Here is a 21,095-nt window from a genome sequence, read left to right on the forward strand (position 1 = left end):
TCAATCAAGATGGTGGCCGAGGTTTCTGTAAGGGGCTGAAGCATCTGCTGCCATCTTGGTTGATGGCACGCACGTGTGTGCATTGCTGCCATCAACCAAGATGGCGGCAGAGGCTTCAGCCCCTTACGGAAATTTCTGCTGCCATCTTGATTGATGGCAACCCTGCGTGCACTGCAAAAAACAGCAGAGAGAAAGGTAGGTAAAGTGGGGGGATGGCGGGCGGCTCGGAAGCTCCTCCTGTCCTGCGATCCGTAGCTCCTGCCGCAGATCACAGAAGGGGAGCGGAGGGGCCCCTTAGGGGCCTCTGTAGCTCCAGGGGCCCTTGGGCCAGTGCCCCACCTGGCCACCCTTTAGAACGCGCCCTGCATGTATGGTAAGAGTGTATGGATTCAGATTCCTCCATCCATGGAGTGATTGACACAGGATTAATTCTGCCAGCCATCAGGCACATGGCTTGTGTTTTTCCTCTCCAGGGCTGACCTTATCATTAGGCAGAGTGATGCATTGCTGCATATTTCTCTGCCAGGAAGAGGGAGAAGTGCCTGTCAGATTTTGTACCACAGGTGCTCAAATAACTTGACCAGGCTTGGACTTGACTGGGAATGGGGGGCATTGGCTGCCCTACCTTAGGCAGCAAAATTTCTTGAGCCTGTCCTGAACCCTCCCTCAGATCAGATTATACCATGGTGAATATAAAGAGCACAAACTATGGAATTGTACTATTTTGTGTGTCAGCCTTAGTAGTATGCAGCTGAGGCAAGTCTTCAAGAGCACTCTGCACAGGCTGGAGAGTCCATAAAGAACAGAGCTAATACATCTCAAATAGGAGCTGCAGCTCTGGCAGCGTACACACCATACATTTAAAGCACATGGCTTACCCCAAAGGATCCTGGGAACTGTAGTTTGTTAAGGGTGCTGGGAATTGTAGCTCTGTGAGATGTAAACTACAACTCTCAGGAGTGTTTGGGGGATGTCATGTGCTTTCAGTGTGCTTTCAGTATATAGTGTGTATGCAGCCACTATCTTAGCAGCTAGCTCCACTTTCCATGAGAGAAGCATCTTCATTTAAATTGGGCGAGCCCTGCTTTTTTCAGTCAAGGACTCCAATGAAGTAGGAGAGACTGTGGTTCCACTAGAGCTTTTGAACTTGAGTCCTCAGAATCAGAAGAACGTAACTCAACCTCCTTGGGCTGGAGAGGTACTGACCAAATGCTTCTGGTTTAGTATGCACATCTGGATCTGGCACTGTGGACAATTCCCTCTCCAAATCCCCAGCCTCATCCTCTGAAGAAGGGGAATCTAAACCTAGGGTCATGACTAGGGGTGAGGAATAAACTGAATTTGGTTCACATTTAAAGACGAATTTATCAAATTCACACTTTCCAAAACAATATGAGAACCAAAACACAACCATCCTTTGAAATTCACAATTCAAAATTCACAAATTTTGCTAGTGCAGTTCTCCAATCAAGCAACGTTTACAGAAATGCATGCATTAGAGTGTGCTTAGAAATGAACATAGTGAAAATAACATACAAAATGCATTTTATTAGGAGAAATTGCTTGCATAAACATGTACATTATTCAAACTGCATAAAAATGGGTTTATTAGGAGACATTTGCACTAAAATGCTGAAAAATGTTCATGAACTGTTTTTTTTTAAAAAAAGCAAATTGCTACCAAAATTTGAAGGACCAAATTTAAGACTAGAAAAGTGAGAACAGAGAGAATCTCAATTGATAAACCCTTCCACCCCTAGTCATGACACTGACACACCCTACCACAAACACAAGCCTCTTCCCTAATGAAGGGGTGGCATATAAAGGTTTTCGTCCTGGTGAACAATTCAGTCGATAATTTTCTGTAAGCACTGTAGACTCCAAGCCAGAAGAGAAGCAACAGCCACCCACAGAATGGTGATGCACTGAAGAATTTCAACGAGTACAATTCTTCAATATATTACTTTTTCTGTCTGTCTTTCTTTTCCTTATTGAAATTTTGCAGTAGACCAAGTTGCAAAAGTTTTAGGTGCTAGTCGGCCTCTAATATCTCCCCTACCCAACTCGTTCAACAACCTCCTGGATAAAAAGAAACACAGAAGTTTGAGGCTTGCATGTTAGGCATGTGTGTTGAGATTGTATGGATGCAAATTCCTCTTTCCTTAATTTGTTTTTAGTGAGTGACACAATACTAATTCAAATACCCATTCTGCATGGCACCAAGTGTATGTGTGTCATAATCACTCCAATAGCATGGGTTGAATATGTTGTCTGAATCATTTATAAAAAGCACAAACTACAAGAGTGTATGTTTTCCCCTCATGTGGATCAAGTGGTGATTATACAAAATCACAATTTTTACTCCTGCTGAACTATCAAACTACCCATTTAGCCAGCTCTCTATTCCCTTCAGTCTCTAAAGACTCCTATGCTTTTTGTCTTCTCTTAATGACTCCTGTCTCATATACCTTAGTCTGGTTTGAATTTGGCTTGTATGTTTGATTTATTCATAGGTGGGGAATCTTGGCCTGCTCTTCATGCTCCTTTTTTTCATCTATGCCGCCCTAGGAGTGGAGCTGTTTGGGAAACTTGGTAAGTTTTCTAGCACAGAGGCAGAACACAAGATGCGAGGAGGATTCCCATTATGCATTGGGTTTTCAGTGCTGTTAACCAGTCAGTGGGAATTTCTGATTATCTTCACCCTCTCCAGAAATCTAGCATGGCAAGGGATTTCTCTAGCATGGCTTATTGGCCACCCTCAGTCCGTTTCAAAGATGGGTGGCTTTTGCTTCCCATGTAGCAGCTACCCCAGTGAGTTGTTAAAAGAAATACTAATAGATAACTTTGAGTTTTGTATTATGAAAATTACTCACTACTTTCTAGCAGTGGTGGGTGGTGGCTCCAGTGGAATCTGCTCTGGGCTTTAGTCTGAATTTTTAAAGGGCTGTCCAAGGTGCTTCAGCAGGATTCCACTGCCCCATTGATATTGTATTCAGGAGGGAATGCACAAACTTACTATCTTTCTAAAGGCAATGCACATGTCTTCCAGCTTGTGCAGCAATTGCACAGATTCTGTATTTTCCCAACACTCAAACAACATGCTGTTGCAGAAGATGCAGCCAGGGGAGGGGGTCCATTTCTTTGATCGTTGAGAGGGACTCCAAATTGCCCCCTTTTCCTGTTTGTGACACTCTTGGGGTCAACTTCGCAGCCTACAAATGAAGCTGCAAAGCTACGGCTTGAGTTTCAGGTCAGCCCTGGTTAATTCCTAATTCCTAGGAAGTGCAAACCTACACTGCATCACAGCTACTTTCATATACAAAAGGAGGCTTGAACAAGTTATATTATTTAAGAAGAAATTATAGATGATTCCTGTACAAAAAACTATTTTATCTTAGAGATGTGAGTCTTGATCCTCAAAATGATTGATAGATATAATTTATATATTTACCAACTTGATGCATGCTGTGACCATTCATTTTGGAATTATTGAGCTGAAGCATAGAGTTCCTCATAATTTAAACTCATGAGGATGTTATGTACACTTTGTTGTAACTCTTGAACAAACATTCTGTAAAGTTGTAGCTGTTATCCCTAAGTGAATTAAAACTTCAGTCACTTACTTTTGCTGGCTCTAACATCTGGCTCCAATACATTTGCTGACTGAAGTCTATGCATGCTAATAGTCCATTAATTTTAATGGGCAATGCAAACACAAAATTTTTTGCAGAAGAGCATCCAGTAGTTATAGAGGAATACAGTTTGAATTTTCCAAATATAATAATGGACAGATATTTGGAAAGCTTGATGTTAAGTATTGCAGAAACAATATTTTTTTTCATCCTGATAAATTTAGCAGCTAATCAGATGTTGGTTATTTTGGCTATTCCAGCTCTTTGGCCAATAACAGTATGTGAAAGCTATTTTTATGAAAGCTTGGATATAAAGATAGAATTAATATTACAAATAACTTTTTCAGCTCTTGCCCTTCACTGAAATATAGCCACTTGTCCACTACCCCCTATAATTCTCTTCTTTCCAGTATGCAATGATGAGAACCCCTGCGAGGGTATGAGCCGTCATGCCACATTTGAGAACTTTGGGATGGCCTTCCTCACACTTTTCCAGGTCTCCACTGGTGACAACTGGAATGGAATCATGAAGGTAACTTAGGCCACTGATCAGACGTGTCTGTAGTTCCAAGAAATTGTATCCTGAAAATTGTATCCTGAAATGAAAACTGATCAGCACTTATTAGAAGGGTGTGTGTGTGCGTGTGTGTGTGTGTAAAAGATGGTAGGATTGAGGAACGTTGCAGGCATCCAGTCTGTGGCTGCAGATACATGGGTATGGCAAGAAGTGTTGGTGCTTCATTGGGTGTTGATGGTGGAACCTGAGCAGATCCAAACTTGGTGCATTGAGTTAACCTTGGGGCAAGTGGTGAATTTTCAGAGTATTATCACAGCTTGTATGGAATCTGAATTTTGAAGCAGAAGCTGGCAAGAAGAAAGGAAATAGAATTGGGAAATCAGGACAGGCCACTGTGGTTATCCTTCTTACCCCATTACACAAATTACCATTCTGTAGAATCATAATAAGAATTCTTGTGGCAATGCAACCTCTTTCCAGGTGAAATCACATTGTTTTGTTACTATGTGAAAACTAAAAAAAAATGTACCATTCTGGTAGAAAGCGGTTTCAGAGTAATGTGCAAATATGAAATTAGATCAGGGCCTCTGAAAGACACTTTGGCAAGGATCCCCACCATATGCCTGCCCTAGTTTTGACCCTGGTCCAGACTTAGACTAGATCCCTGACAGTAAGACACATGGTTGAGCTCTCCAGAACAGGGAGGGCAAGAATCCTCCTTATTTCTGCATACATTTACATAGATTCTAGTTACTTAAATGAGTAACATTCAATGCTAAATCCCTATCCTTGTGAAATGTATTTCACAAAGGGGGAAATGGGCAATTTTTCAATAGTACTGGAACATGGACAAGAATAAATATGTTAACAGCAGTGCTCCAGTTCATATGTACTGGAATAAATAAGCCCTTGTCCAGGTGCCCCCACCAAGCAAGGTGCAATGGATGGTTACTCAGGAAAGGGCCTTTTCAGTGGTGGCATCCCAATCATGGAATGCCCTCTCCAGAGATGCTCACCTGTTGCCTTATATTATTGGCAGCACCAAGTGAATATATTTTTATTTTCCCAGGCTTTTTATATCTTTGTACTTTTAATCCACTGAATTTTCAAACTGCCTTTAGTGATGCTTTACATCTTGTTATATTGTTTTACTTGCTGCCAATTACTTTTTTAATTGTTTTATTATTGTAAATCATCTAGAAAACACTGTTACTGGGTGGCAAACAAAGTATGTAAGTTGATAGGTAGACAGATCACCCATTTGGGGTTAACAGGAATTGACTTTTAGTTGGCATGCTAGAAAATACCAGAGAAGTTGATAGAATGGAGCCACATTCACACCATACATTTATTCCATTTTAAACAGTCATGGCTTCCCCCATTCATCCAAAGAATCCTAGAAAGTGTAGTGTGTGAAGGGTGTTGAGAGTTGTTAGGAGACACCTAACTCCCCTCAAAGAGCTACAATTCCCTGAGTGGTTTCACAGTCAGTACCTCTTTCAGATAACTCTGGGAATTGTAGCTCTGTGAGGGGAACAGGGGTCTCCTAACAGCTCTCAGCACCCTTTACAAACTATACTTCCCAGGATGCTTTGGGGAAGCCATGACTGCTTAAAGTGGAATAATAGTGGAATAAATGTATGGTGTGAATGTGGCCTTCCTGCAATTCCAGGAAACATTGGAATTAGAGAAGGGGAGAGAGTTCTGTGTCCAGAAGCACTGCACACTAAGGCATCCTTGTCTAGCATCCTTGTCTACGTAGTTGGTCTGAGAGAGCAACCACATTTGCATGCATTACTTCAGCATTTTCTCTCTTCTTCTTTCTCTGTGAATGTGTCTGTGTGTTGGGGTTTTTCTGTTTGGTGTTCTTTGGTACCCCCCCCGGTCATTTTTGGCCTAACATGCTCCTCAAGGACACACTACGTGACTGCACCAATGATGACCGGAGCTGTCTCAGCAACCTGCAGTTCATCTCACCACTCTACTTTGTCAGTTTTGTGCTCACCGCCCAGTTTGTCCTCATCAATGTAGTAGTAGCTGTACTTATGAAACACCTAGATGACAGCAACAAGGAAGCACAAGAGGATGCAGAAATGGATGCTGAGATTGAGCTTGAAATGGCACACGGTCTCTGCCCCCTTAGTTCTGGTTCACCAACTGCTGGACGAGATGGAGGAGGTGGGAGAGTGGATCCTGAAGGACATCTGTGCATGGCATGTTACTCTCCTGCACAGGTAGGTGGACCTTTCCTCTGTCTCTCTATCTCTGCCTGTCTCTCTTTGTCTCTGTCTCTCTTGCTAACTAGCAAGACTTTGGCACATTAATGTGGGTAGAGGAAGGGCAGCTTAGGTGACTGTAGAGCCTGCTGATGGAAAACAGCATGTTTATAACCATATGATTGGCTTGCATTCAGCTCTAAGATGAGTGTTCTGATGAACTGACAGAGTCACACAGAACCAGAACTTGGAACCGGAGCGGGTGCTGTATAGGATTGAGATCAGGGTTCGGTGAGGAGTTCAAAACTGGAATGAAAAGGGGTGCTGTGAGGCAGGATTAAAGTGTGTTAGTGGAAGTGTGATAGCAAAGCACAGGGGGTACTCCAGGGCAAGACTGAGGACTGAGGAATCCTTGCAAACTTGGATAGGAAGCTTCTGTTGTGCCTCTCTACACGCTGTCAAGTAGCCATATTAGCCCCTCCATTTTACAACATCACGCAGGGCCACATGCTGCCTACTTTACTTGCATTTTATAAGACCATATGACCTCTGATAGCCTTCTGGATAAATTTCACACAGAAGATCACTGAAACAAACAAAAACTCGGAGTTCTTAAAATTATTTCTCCCATCCTCCCCCCTTTCTTGTCCCCTAGGAGAACTTATGGCTGGACAGTGTCTCTTTAATTATTAAGGACTCCTTCGACGGGGAGTTAATGATCATCGATAACCTATCGGGCTCCGTCTTCCATCATTACTCCTCGCCGGCCATGTGCGAGAAGTGTAACCATGACAAGCAAGAGGTAACCTGCGTGCGAGCATATGGGAGGGGGACCCCCCACACGTGCGAAAACACACCCACACACCCTTACGCCTTTGAGATCTCCCTGGGATGGTCTCCTGCTTGTAGATGACTTAGGACAGAAGCCTTGAGTTTTGTTACTGAAGTGTGTTCTTGAAGTGATGCCCTTGGCAGGAGGGAAAGGCATGTTGGTATCGGCTGAAGGTTGAATTAAAAGACGGATAGACCAGCAAGGCTGGCAAAAAAGAATATGCAGATATATGGAGCAAAGAGGATTTTTTATGGAGGCAAGGTTTGATTTTTCATTTTGAGGAAAGACGTTTGTGAGACAAAAAATGCATTATATTGTCTCACCATTTTCAAGGTTCAGCTATCAGTTCAACAAGGCATAGGCATTGCATGCTTAGTTTTAAGTCCAGCTCTGCTGTTTAATTCCCATTTCAGCTGATGGGGCTTGGGCATGTTGTTCAGCATATGCTTAAATATTTGCTGGTATCTATGGAGCAAAATTTATAACAAAAAGTATAGTTTGGGATTAAAATCCATCCAGTTTTTAAGATGTTGGTTAACATCTTGCTTTGTCTGTCTGTCTAGCTGGCAAATGGCTTTAGGCCTTGTGTATGACAACAATTGCTAATGAAAGACATAGGAAGTGGTTACAGTGGGAGAAATTGGATTTGTAATCTAGGTTTTAGTGACTGTTGTATGGAAATGCTACAAAAATGTTCAGAGAGATGTCAAGAACTCAAGTCTAGATTTAATTTTAGAGGTGCACTTTTGCTGTTTTAGGGAGTATAGCTTTGTATTTTTATTGTTAGACATTATTATGAAGTATGTGGAGATTGCTTAATTTTATTGTATATTTATAGAGATGTTTTCATTAGTTTATTGCTTATGACTGTGATTTGACTATATTTTGTTTTATTTTTGTAACTGTTAGAATGAATCATGTAATTTTTTGACATTGTAAGCAGCCTTGAGCATGGCTCAGCTGTGGAAAGGTGGCATACAAATAAATGATGATGATGTTATTCTCACAGGTAACATAACAATTTGTTGTCATATCTCTCCATTTAATTTGAATGTCTTAGTTGTATTGATTTCAAAGAGTCAAAGAAGCTAACAAAGATTATCACTGATAGTTTATTGCCATGTCTATGCCGACAGAAGCCAGATTGGCTACATGTTCCTGAGTGAGAGTACTAGATTTTATAATATATATTTTAAAAACATGCATGATAATTTTCTTAATTTGTAACTACACTTTTATCATGATCACTAGCTGTTGAAACTTTCATTTTGCATTTAAAAGAAGATTGCAACAGGAATTTCAGAAGTTGTAAAAATATTGTAAAGGAAATAATTAAGTTAATAGAGATCCATAGAATTTATTATTATAGGTCTGGATTCAGTGAGCCCTAGAGATTGTTAATATGCATATATGTATTTTAGTTTAATATACACAAACTTCAGTGTGTCTGTTAAAGACTCATTGATTACAACTATAACACAACCCAGAGAAAACTGCACCCTCATTAACTATGCATTTAGTTTGAGTTCTGTGTAACTCGCTCTACTTTTTTACATTATTTGCTTCTTACATGGAGAAAATCTCTATGTAGGAAAACATGTGTGAGCTATAAAGTTTTACATGTATTAAGAGAATTTTTCATTGTTCTTACATATCCAAAGATAAACAAATATGCAGGCATCAAATAATTGTACTTGTGGCAAAAAAAAAACCCATGCGCACCACATTTCAGACCCATTTTTCCTATTTGGAGATCATCTTTATATAAGAAAAGTGTAGCATAAGGAGCATCCCTTAACTATGCCTACCTTTATCTGTTTTGCACCCATATTGTTACTAGCTGTAAATATTTCAAATCAAGGACTGGGCTGGGTTACACAGACAAACCAAGCAGTTTCTTGCAGTGGTAATATATAAAGTGGCAAAACATCCAAAACCCAGAAAACCTCCTAAGTCATCCAGATATATGCAAGCCTCATTGAATTTTAATAGGATGTATAAAACTCATCTTATCCCAGAATTATTTAGGATTGTACTGTAAGCAATGATGCCAACCCAGCAAAGTTCTTAAGTAACCCTTTAACTCTCAGCTTCAACGTTTAGTCCAAAGGATGAATTAGAATGATTCACATGTTTGCAATTAATATACTACATCTGTTAGAGGGTTTTGGCCCAGTTAAGCAGCTTGACTGTGGTCCCAGAGACTGTGCATTCAATTTTCTGTTGCTCTGGATCACCATCTGAAAATGAATCATTGAATTATCCCATTCCTTACATGTGTTTCAACAATGCATATCGGGAAGTGGTAAGAAAATTCCCAGAGAAGTGACTCTTTACAGTGTGGGAACAGTTAGATGTGAATCCGACACAAACAACTAGTAATGTTCCCATGGCCTTCCTACCCATCCATACATTTCAAATCACCATCTGACATTCCCTCATTAGGAGCCACTTCCCTGTAGGAATTTTCAAAACAGTATGAAAGTGTAATGTTGGGATTGGCTCTAAACACTCCTGAACAAGGACAAAATAGACCCGCCCTTCCAGTAGTAGCCCAGCACTAAAAACACCCTAAAACATCGCAAAAACAAACTTAAAAACATCCTTAAAAACATATTAAAAAAACATATTTTTTAAAAAAAATAATCTAAGCTTTAAAAACATTTTTTTCAAAGCTTTAAAAACATATTAAAAAGCAATTCTAACACAGGCACAGCCTGGGATAAGGTCTCTACTAAAAAGGCTTGTTGAAAGAGGAAGGTCTTCAGGAGGTGCCAAAAAGATAACAGAGATGACACCTGTCTGATATTTAAGGAGAGGGAATTCCAAAGGATAGGTGCCACTACACTAAAGGTCCGTTTCCTATGTAGTGCAGAATGGACCTCCTGATAAGATGGTATCTTCAGGAGGCCCTCACCTGCAGAGCGCAGTAATCGACTGGGTATATAAGGCGTAAGACGGTCTTTCAGGTATCCTGGTTCCAGACTTGAAGGCACATGACAACAACAACACACCAAAACTAGAACCTTGAACTTAGCCCGGTAGCTAATAGGTAGCCAGTGCAATTCTTTCAGCAGCAGGGTGACATGTTGGCAATAACCTGCCCTAGTGAGCAGTTGCGCCCCCGCATTTTGCACCAGCTGCAGCTTCCAGACCAACCTCAAGGGCAGCCCCACATAGATTGCATTACAGTAATCCAGCCTGGAGGTTACCAGTGCATGAACAACAGTGGTCAGGCTATCCTGGTCCAGAAGTGGCTGCAACTATCTTACCAGCCAAAGCTGGTAAAAGTCACTCCTAGCCACTGAGGTCACCTGGGTCCCTAGCGACAAAGATGGATTCCGGAGCACCCCCAGACTACAGACCTGCTCTTTCAGAGGGAGTACGACCCAATCCAAAGAAGGCAACTGACCCATTATCTGTACTCGGGAACCACCAACCCACAGCGTCTCCTTCTTGCTAGGATTCAGAGTCAGTTTATTGTCCGTCAACCAGCCCACCACCAAATCCAGGAGCAGTCCAGAGCTTGCACAGCTTCTTCTGATACAGATGTTACAGAGAAGTAGAGCTGGGTTTTGTCAGCATACTGCTGACACCTTGCCCCAAATCTCCTGATGACCACTCCCAAGGGCTTCATACAGATGTTAAACAGCATGGGGGACCAGATGGTACTCAATGGCACCCCAGGGGCCCAAAAGATAATCACCCAATGTATTCTCTGAAAACAACCCTGGAGATAGGATCGGAACCACTGTAAAACAGTGCCTTCGATACCCAACTCAGCAAGTTGGCCCAAAAGGATACTATGGTCAATGGTATCAAAAGCCGCTGAGAGATCAAGTAAGAATAACAGGGTCACATTCTCCCTGTCCTTCTCCCAATAATGGTCATCCATAAGGGCAACCAAGGCCGATTCAGTCCCAAAACCAGGCCTGAACCCAGACTGAAATGAGTCAAGATACTGTTTCATCTATGAGTGTTTGCAATTGCTGCTCCACAACCCTCTCAATCACCTTCCCTAAAAAGGAGTCACTTGCAACCTGGCAGGAGTTGTCACAAACCAATGGGTCCAGAGTGGGTTTTTTCAGGAGTGGTCAGATCACTGCCCCTTTCAAAGTGGCTGGAACAATTCTCTCCCTCAACAATGTGTTGACCACATCCTGGATCCACTCAGTCAAACCACCTCGGCAAGCTTTAATAAGCCAAGAAGGGCAAGGGTCAAGAGAACACATTGCTGGCCACATCGCCACAAGCACATTGTTTACATCCTCAGGCTGCATCAACTGAAACTGATCCCAAATAGTTGCAGCAGACGTTGCACTGGGCACCTCTAAGGGGACTACAGTAGATGTGGATGGGACATCAAGATTGCTATGGAGGCAAGCAACTTTACCCTCAAAGTGTCTTGCAAACAATTCACAGTGGGCCTCCAAAGGGTCTAAAATTCAATTTCCTGGAGCTGATGTCAACAGACCCCTGACAGTACAGAAAAGCTCCACTGGACAGCTACTTGAGGATGCCATGGTAGCAAAGAAGTGGGCCTTCTTTGCCACCCTTACTGCCACACTGTATGCATGGTTATGATGTTTTACTCATGCCCGATCAGTCTCACAACACATCTTTTGCCACTTGCACTCCAGTCATCATCCAGCCTGTTTCATTTTCCTTAGTTCACTGGTGTACCAAGGTGCAAACCAGGCTCCACAGTGCTGGAGAGGGCACTCGGGGGCAACCTTGTTAAGAGCCTGACGCGCCTCTCTGTTCCACAGTGTGACAAGGGCTTCAACGGGTCACCTGTTCTATATACTGGGAACTTCCCCAGGGCATTCAGGAATCCAGGGGGGGACCATCTTAATCTGTCCACCACCCCTGCAGGGGAGGATCGGAGCTGTAAGTCTAAAGTTCACCAGAAAGTGGTCTGACCATGACAATGGGGTGACATCCACCCCCCTATCTCCACACCACCCCTTCCTCCATCTGGAGCAAAAAACAAGTCGAGGGTATGCTTTTCCCTATGCATCCCGAGTGGCACACTAGAGGCAGCCTTAGCATGAACACTGAAATCAGCCAGGACTATCATTCTGGGCTCCTCCAATACCACAGCCCAGATGGCTTCCACCAGCTCAGTTAGAGATGTTGCCAGGCAGCAGGGTGAATGGTACACCAGCAGCAACCCTAGTTTACTATCTCCTTGTCCCAACACCAGGTTCAGGCCCTCACTGCCAACTCCAAGACAGAATAGTTTCCTGGTGACAGAGATGGAAGTTCTGTAGACCACAACAGCTCCTCCCACCTGCAGCCTGTGCTGGTGTTGGACCAAGTATCCAGGTGGGCAAAGCTGGGTCATATCAACTCTTCCCAGCTCGCTCACCCACCCAGGTCTTGGTAATGCACACCAAATCAGCACCTTCATCCATGATCAAATCATGAATGAATGTGGTCTTATTGTATACCGATCTGGCATTAAACAACAGCACACACAGGCCAGTGGGCACAGCAGATGAGGAATGAGGAACCCATCCATGAGAGGAGTGAGCGCAAGGAACAAGGTGTAGATAGCTTTGCCCTCATCTTCTATGGTAGTTCACGTCCTCCCTATGGCTATACCTCCCTCTACACATGGTCTCTGAAACTGGGGTGGCATCACCCATCTTTCTCCTTACTAAGTCTCCTCCTGAACACCTGATATGGACACAAGAGCCCACCAACAAAACCTACCTGAACTAGTTATCCCAGTAGGCTTCTGAGAGAATTGGGAACAGTCAGACCCATTCAATATCTTTCACACAGGGCACATCTACTCCCCCCTCCATCTCACACCCAGGGAAGGCCAGCCTTCTGCCAGTTGCAGACTCTCACTCTGAAGGTATCTGACGACTTTCTCCTAGTATTCAGTTCACTGCACAGGCTCTCACCCTGCACAGGAACTATGCATGCACAATACACCCTCCCCACTACCAATCTCCTTTAGATTGGTTTAACAACAACAACAACAAAATAGACATGGTAGTGCCCTCATCCTCGGGACTCCCTAAGGAGCTGCCCAAGGGACGACCCCTTTTGGTGTCCTGACCCAGCCAAGAGCTGATGCAAGAGGCTGCAAGTTTTACAGCTGCCTGTCTCTGGAGTTAGGGTCAGGCAAGGGGTCCCAGTTCTTGCAGCACTTACCAGAGACTTCAGCTGTCTCAAGAGAGAGCAACCCAGAGCAGCGAGCAAGGAAGCACCCAGATGCTCAAATACTCACTCCCAGGTCAGTTCTTCTCCAGTCCCCCAGTGCTGCAGCTGTTCCCAAGGACCTAAAGGGCAGCTGGGCAGTTAGAGTAAGACTTTGCCAACTAAATGAGCTACATGGATGATGATGGCCAGTTGCATATAGGAAAAGGGCTGGACTTTGCAGGATCAATACATGAACCCTTAGTTTTTTAAAAAATATTTGCAATAGAATAATTTAAATACGATGTTTTCATTTATTATGCTACATTTTGGTCTAATACATTTTTAAGATGATAAAGCATGACATTATATCTAGGTAGAAGTGATGGAAATTATTGCGGAACATTCTACAACTTTAAATCAAACTGATTTTTTAATTCTCGAAAGTGCTAAGAAATATTTGTCATTCAAAACATATCAACATTTGAGGGTGGATTATGAACATTCCCATTCTGACTTTAAATACATTTTCCCAAAATTTTAAAGTGTATACGTTAGAATTTTTATTATTGAGAGTGTTTCAGAAACACATATTTCTATATTAGTTGCTTGCAGAAAGAATGCTTATTTTTATTCCCACAAAACCATTATTTTTTAAAAAAATCAACTGAGAAAACATAAGCGCAAAGTTTTTATGGCCAAACTACATTGTACACTTGATATGGTGGGTCCACTATAGTCCCATGTTAAAAGTAATTTTGAGTTCCCCCTTTAAAAACAACTTTATTATGGCAATAACTGTTATTCTATAAATAGTCGGGCTTTCTTGTATTTTTAAAATAATCAAATATGCAAGTATTCTATAGTCTAAACAAGCTAGAGTATTAAAACACAAGACATTTTCTCACCACACTAACCCCATTGCTGCTTTCCCGACATTAGTCTATTTTCATTATCTGTCTTTATGTCATATGCATGTATGCTAACAATTCATACTATCGACACATGGAGTGTTTAATTGGCATCACATGGTCTGTCAACGCATAATAGAGAATTGTAGCTCTGAGCATAATGTTTTTCTCTTATGAATTTGTTAGGTGCTTCTTTTTGTGCAGATTTCAATTGAAAAGGTTGTCACTTCTTGCAAAGCAGCAGTACAGCAAAGATTCACTGTTCTAGTGTTTGTAATCCCAGGGTATCTTTAAAAGTCACAAATCAGGAAGGGTTAGTTTACAGTCTTTTGCAGATGTAATATCGACATTCCCAGAGGGGCAGAGTTGAGGGTGTTTTGATATGAACTTCAGTTATGAGTTTGATAGTTGACAAAACTCATTAGATGAGTGGTTCAAACAAAGATTGTGTTTCCTTGTTTTGCGTATAGATATCGTGACTGGTAGTTATGTTGTGTGTTGATGTGGTATAATTGTGATTTTCCTTTCCTTTCTTTTTAAAAAATGTTTGGATCATTGGTGGTGGTTAAACTTGGTAAATATTTACATTTCCTGTAACATTGGACACAATCCAGTACACACTGCAAAAATCTCATTGATCTCAAAGGATTTGAGCACACAGGATTATGCAGTGGATTGTGCCCACAATACTCCAACCAGAGTAGTTCAGTAGATAGCTTCCATGGAAGTACTGTAGTGTTAGTGCTATGAAGATTGCAGTCATTGTGTCCTTGTACTGGATTACTTCATGAAGATGGATTACCTTTTTGGAAATCTACTTCAGGCATATCTTTCATTCATTCCAAATGAACTATCAGTCTGAAGGAGTCCTAACATATGGCACTGCCACTGATTCTGCTATACTTCCTGTCCAAAGCCATCAGCTCTCCATATCATCTTTTGTCACTATTTGCATACACCACATGCATACAAACACAGGAAAGCAAAGACCTTGTCCGAGGAGCCCTGAAAACTAGGTCAAGATAATGGAGATAAAATACAACCAGAAAATTTCAAATGCCAGAATAGATTAGTAGAAGTTCTCTAGAGACCAGTACTACTGCCTTTTGAAAGGTAGGTAGGCTGAATCAAAGGAAAAATGAGAGGAAAAACTAATCAAAGAAATGAAATGAGAAAAGATGGGGAGAGGATGCCAGGGAGTGAAGTTATGGTGCAAAAGAAACCAAAGCTAATAAAGACATAGGGGCAGAGACTTGAAAACAAGGAATATTACCTTGCTAAATGAAATAAAAACAACAAGCAGACAAGCAGGACAGGGAGGTAAAATGACAGCAGACTATAGGGTAATTTTTAAGTTCCATTCTAGTATGCTGGAATTAGAAAAAGAAAAGAAAAAGAAGAAACAGGGAATCCAGAAGGAAATAGATGGAAGAGGCCAAGTCAAGAGTTGATCAGCTGCATGATTTTGGTATGGATTGCATGAAACATAGTTACTGCTGCTGGAATGAAGGCATCCCTCATCATCCGTTTTAACTGGGATGGGTCCTTCTGTCCTCAAAGAAGGGTGTCCTTTCCTCATCAGTTTCCTACAGGGTATACTGCATGATCCTTTGTATGGAGAATCCCTCTGTCTTTCCTCCACTGGTAAAGTCTCAGTTGCACTCAGAGTCATGGAGCCAAAATCCTTAGGGCTGAATGAAAGACCTCTCTACATTCCAACCAAAGAAGATGTTGACAGTGAATACTTCAGTTGAAACGGTCCATGAGAAATGTCAGGGGCTGTTTTGTTGTTTCTTTTCTTTCCAGAAACAATTTATTTCATTGTATGCAGAATTGGGTTAGGACTCCATAAACCTCATGTGTGGTCTTGCTCCTTTTCATTAAAGCAATCTGACTGCCTGAGCAATGGAGTTTATCTGTGATGTGTAACAGGCTTCCCCCATTTCTTACTACAGGTTCAGCTGGCCGAAATGGAAGCCTTATCACTAAACTCTGACAAGTCTTCCATTCTTCTTGATGATGGAGACACCCACAGTGTCAATCAGCCAAGTCCTAAGGAAACCAAGGTAAGCATTCTGAGGGCTTAGGTGCATATATCTTCACCAACCTCCTTTGAAAGTGTCACTAGGCTTCAGAGGAGCAAAGATAGGGGAAGAGCCATAACTCAGTGGTAGAGCATCTCCCATGCATACAGGAGGTCCCAAGTTCAATCTCCAGTATCTCCAGATAGGACTGGGAGAGATTCTCTGCCTGAAACCCCAGAGAGCTGCTACCAGTCAGTGTAGGCAGTAGTGAGCTAGATAGACCAATGGTCTGACTCAGCTTCCTGCGTTCCTATTGATTAAGCTTTTACCCTGGAAGGGAAATTCTGTACAGTGGTAACAGGGAGAGGGGGACTACTTTTTCTGTTTTTTCTTAGGTAACATGAGTTGAGAATCTCCATAAAGTGCTGAACAACTTAGGACCAGATTACCTGAAAGACGACCTACCCTGTAAGATCACTTAGATCATCTGGGGAAATTCTACTCATGGCACCGCACCATACAGAACATCATAGGGTAGTAGGGATGGGAAGATCTGTCAGTTTCGGTACCCTCAGTTTCTCATTTTTCCAAACTTAAATTCAGTTCACATTTCTGCAGCAATCAATGCATTTTTTTAAAAAAAATCCTAAATGAAAATTTTCAGCATTTTTAGTACAAATTTCTCCTAATAAACACATTTTATATGCAGTTTTGACTAATGAACACATTTTTGCAAGCAATTTCTCCTAATATAATGTATATTCATTTTTATGCACATGTTCCCCTCATACATGCATTTTTGGAAACACTATTTGGTTGGAGAACTGCATTGCAAAATGTGGATAAGTAGGCATTTTGAAGTGTTTCAGTTTTCATATTGCATCAGAACTATATATTTGATAGTTTCAGCTTTAAATTCAAACTGAATCGAATTTCTCCCCCATCCCTATAGGGTAGTGACCTGAAACAGGCATTTCCTCTTATTGCCCCTGTATTACAGAATGCCCTTCCCTCTCCCATGCAACCATCACTTGCTTCTGGCATATTGCAACAACTTCTTTTTGTACAGGTTTTCCCTGGCCCATAAGATCAGACCCTCTATTATGAGTTTATTCAGGACCCCTGGATTCCTGTTTTATTTGTTTTTATATGCTTTTGTACTGCTGTTTTATTGGCTTTAGGTTGTCCCTTTGTTTTAATGATAGTTTGTTTTGATATTGTACCCTGCTTAAATTAAGCAGTTTATACATGCTTTCAAATAAACACATTCTCCATGCTGTCTGATATGACTTCCTTCATGAAGTACACCATTTTCGTTTTCTTATTTTGCCATAGTTGTTTCAGTGAGATAATTCTGATACAGGTTCATGAGAACGTACAAAACAATTGCCCAGTTTCAGAGCTCTGCAGGTGCTCTGATACACACATGGCACTAGCACTCTCCCACTGTCTCAGGTTTCATCACCAACCCTAGCCGCTAATGGGCACTATTACAGCACCTTCTTAGGCTAAAGATTATGCTTCCTAGCCCCATCTCTTACTTGAAAGGGGAAAACCATCCGGACTCTTCAGTCTGAGAAGATTTTTTGCTATTTGGGAGCTGCAAGAGACAGTGATGGGAAACCAGCACTCCCTCCAGATGTTCACTATAACTAAGGTCTACGAGAACATAGAAGAACCCTTCCTTAAACTGAAGAACCTTCCTGGGGTCAGACATAGCAGCGCCCAGAGCAATCGAAGTGAGTGCTTTATGTGTGTGAGAGAATGGAACAAATAGTGTGTGCTGGTATGAATGGGGTAAGTGGTGAGAGTGTTTGTGAAGAGGAAATGGGTATTACCATTATTACCAAAATAATCTGCACGTCTTCATACATTTCTATTTCTGCTAACTGGAACGTATCTGGGTGCAGGCGATGCATTTTGTCATGGGATTTGGATGCAACTTTTTTTTGCCAGTTAGTGGTCACTACAGGTAAGTGTCAAAGCACTAGAGATGTTAAAGGAAGGCAAATCCCCAAGGACAGGGTGAAGCAAGGAGATAAACTGTTTGGTGGGAGCAGGAAAAGATTATCATCCCTTTTGCTGGGTGCCCTTTGATCCCAGCATTATCCTCTGTGGCAAATACCGTGTCACTGTGCAGAGGCTTCTGGCAACTGGGCCCTATTGCCCAGGGCACATTCTACAAATTAATTCAAATAATGGGGCAATATTCAATGCCAGTCCTACTCAGAGTAGACCCATGGAAGTTAATTTTAATAGGTTTACTCTGAGTAGGACTTAATTGAACATAACCCACAGACCTGGCCCTGATTTTATTCCTTTTCCTTCTCGCTTTTTGGGTATATTTAAAATGTCATAAAGCAAATATCTTTATTCTGTCTAGGATGTTGAAGACAGCCCTAACTCCATGGGGATGGTAGGTTTGGAGGAATGTCTCTTCCCTTTAACAAATATGGAAGCTTCTTCAACTCCAGAAAGTTGTTTGTGTGAAATGGATAAAATCCCTTTCAGTCCAGTCCAATCTTGGCTGAAGAATGAGAGCAACCAAGGTAAGTGATACCCTAGTGTTCCATTGGGCAATACCACAGTGCAATGAGGGGGCCACTTGTTATGATGTATTTTGTACTCATGTACAGAAAGCTTACTACAAATACATACATGCAGTAGTGTAGCGGCAAATTCTCCCCATTCCTAATTGCAAGATTGGGTTTGGAAATTTGAGCTTCTGAAATGTTTCTTCCCTAAATCTGTGAGCTGTAGGTCCTTTTTGTGTGTGTGGGGGGGTGCTGCATCTTCCTGGGTTTTAATTTTTTTTAAAATATTTATTTTAATTGAGTTTTCAATAACAATAACAAAATAAATACATAAATATAAATAAAAACCACTTTTAGCATCCTTCTAAGAACGAGGATTAAACAGATATATTCATAAAGTAAAAGAAAAAGAAAAGAAAAATGGGAATAAATGATAAATTTTTATCAATGACTTAGATGATGGGGTGGAGGGAAGCCTTATGAAGTTTGCGGATGATACGAAATTGGGAGGGATAGCTAACACAATGGAAGACAGGAATAAAATCCAAAGGGACCTGGATAGACTAGAAAATTGGGCTGAAATTAATAAAATGACATTCAATAAAGACAAATGCAGGATTCTGCATTTAGGCCACAAAAACAAAATGCACGGGTACAGGATGGGAAATACCTGGCTTAGCAGTAGTGCGTGTGAGAAGGACCTTGGAATTGTAGTGGATCGCAAGTTGAACATGACCCAGCAGTGTGATGCTGCGGCAAAAAAGGCAAACGCAGTTTTGGGCTGCATAAACAGAGCTATAGTTTCCAGGTCGAGGGAAGTAATAGTCCCACTATATTCTGCATTAGTCAGGCCTCATCTGGAATACTGCGTTCAGTTCTGGGCGCCTCATTTTAAGAAAGATATAGACAAGTTAGAGCGGGTTCAGAAGAGGGCGACGAGGATGATAGCCGGTATGGAGAACAAGTCTTATGAGGAAAGGTTGAAGGAACTTGGCATGTTCAGTCTGGTGAAGAGAAGGCTGAGGGGTGACATGATTGCACTCTTTAAGTACCTGAAGGGCTGTCACATAGAGGAGGGTACAGATTTGTTCTCTGCTGCCCCAGAGGGTAGGACTAGGTCTAATGGTTTTAAGTTGCAGGAGCATAGATTCAGATTGGACATTAGAAGGAACTTCTTGACAGTAAGGGCAGTTCGGCAATGGAACCGACTGCCTAGGGAGGTGGTGGGATCCCCTTCGCTGGATGTCTTCAAGCAGAGGCTGGACAGCTATCTGCGGGAGATGCTCTAGCTGTGGATTTCCTGATGTGAGCAGGGGGTTGGACTCGATGGCCTGCAAGGCCCCTTCCAACTCTATGATTCTATGATTCTATAATGTTCAAGAATACTAAAAATTGAAATATAGTGTTTTTCAATTTTGTCTCATAAAAATCTGCCCTTTATGTTTTAATTCCCCACAAAATCATTCTGAAGCATCAGGTAGTTTCAAAGTCCTGAAATTCAAAGGCTGTATGGATTACTTGTAAAGAGTTCCACAAGCTTGCATATCTTGTTGGCTTCTTTGTTAACATATTTTATAAAGTCACACCAAGCAAAGTAAAATGAAACTTTCTTTAATATGCCTTTGTATAAATGAAACTTTTGGGTTAATTTTTCTGATAATGCTAAGAACCAACCTTTGCTATACCAGTATGCCAGGTTTGGTTTTTCCAGATACTTCTAATACCTCATTACGTTTAACCTGGCTGCTAACAGAAAAAGCTAACTAATTCTTCGTTCTTACAATTGATATTTTGACCATCTCAAACATTTAGAATTGCTAGGGATGGAATTGGGAAAACATTTCGGTATGTAATTCACTGTATCTCTTCAAAGACCCAGCATCAAAGCATTGCTGCTTGGGAACATTCCCACCACAAGTGAAAATACATACCCTTCACTACTTCACACCTCCAACAATTTTGGAAGGAGATGTGGGTAAGGTAGGAAAATTGAACAGGAGTCAAATGGCAGTGAGAAATAATTATAATTGTCATTTTCTTTGCCAGTGCAGACACTGAACAGTGAACGCATAGGGTTATTTACCATATCTTTGCCCATACACTTTCATCCAAATCATATTCCAGGTCATGTTCCCAACTTTATTTTAACCCTTGAATGGTGCACAGATCGATTGCCAATAACTGACAATATGCAGTTAGCCCTTTACAGTCTTATTTACAATAAGTCTTATTTACAATGCTTATTTACAAAACCATTGTACTACCGACCTTACTGT

The 21,095-nt window shown here is 41.6% G+C and overlaps 1 protein-coding gene across 1 annotated transcript in view; it reads left to right on the plus strand.

Annotated features, from left to right (window-relative positions):
- CACNA1I (calcium voltage-gated channel subunit alpha1 I) overlaps positions 1-21,095 on the plus strand; it is a 483,310-nt gene that overhangs the window by 455,138 nt on the left and 7,077 nt on the right. The window contains exons 29-34 of the mRNA XM_061582812.1: positions 2,514-2,592; positions 4,043-4,164; positions 6,063-6,383; positions 7,021-7,167; positions 16,217-16,327; positions 18,669-18,834. Coding sequence (XP_061438796.1) covers positions 2,514-2,592; positions 4,043-4,164; positions 6,063-6,383; positions 7,021-7,167; positions 16,217-16,327; positions 18,669-18,834 — 946 coding nt within the window. The remainder of the gene's footprint in view (positions 1-2,513; positions 2,593-4,042; positions 4,165-6,062; positions 6,384-7,020; positions 7,168-16,216; positions 16,328-18,668; positions 18,835-21,095) is intronic.

Source organism: Rhineura floridana, chromosome 8 (genome assembly GCF_030035675.1).
Source record: "Rhineura floridana isolate rRhiFlo1 chromosome 8, rRhiFlo1.hap2, whole genome shotgun sequence".
Taxonomy (NCBI): Eukaryota; Metazoa; Chordata; class Lepidosauria; order Squamata; family Rhineuridae; genus Rhineura; species Rhineura floridana.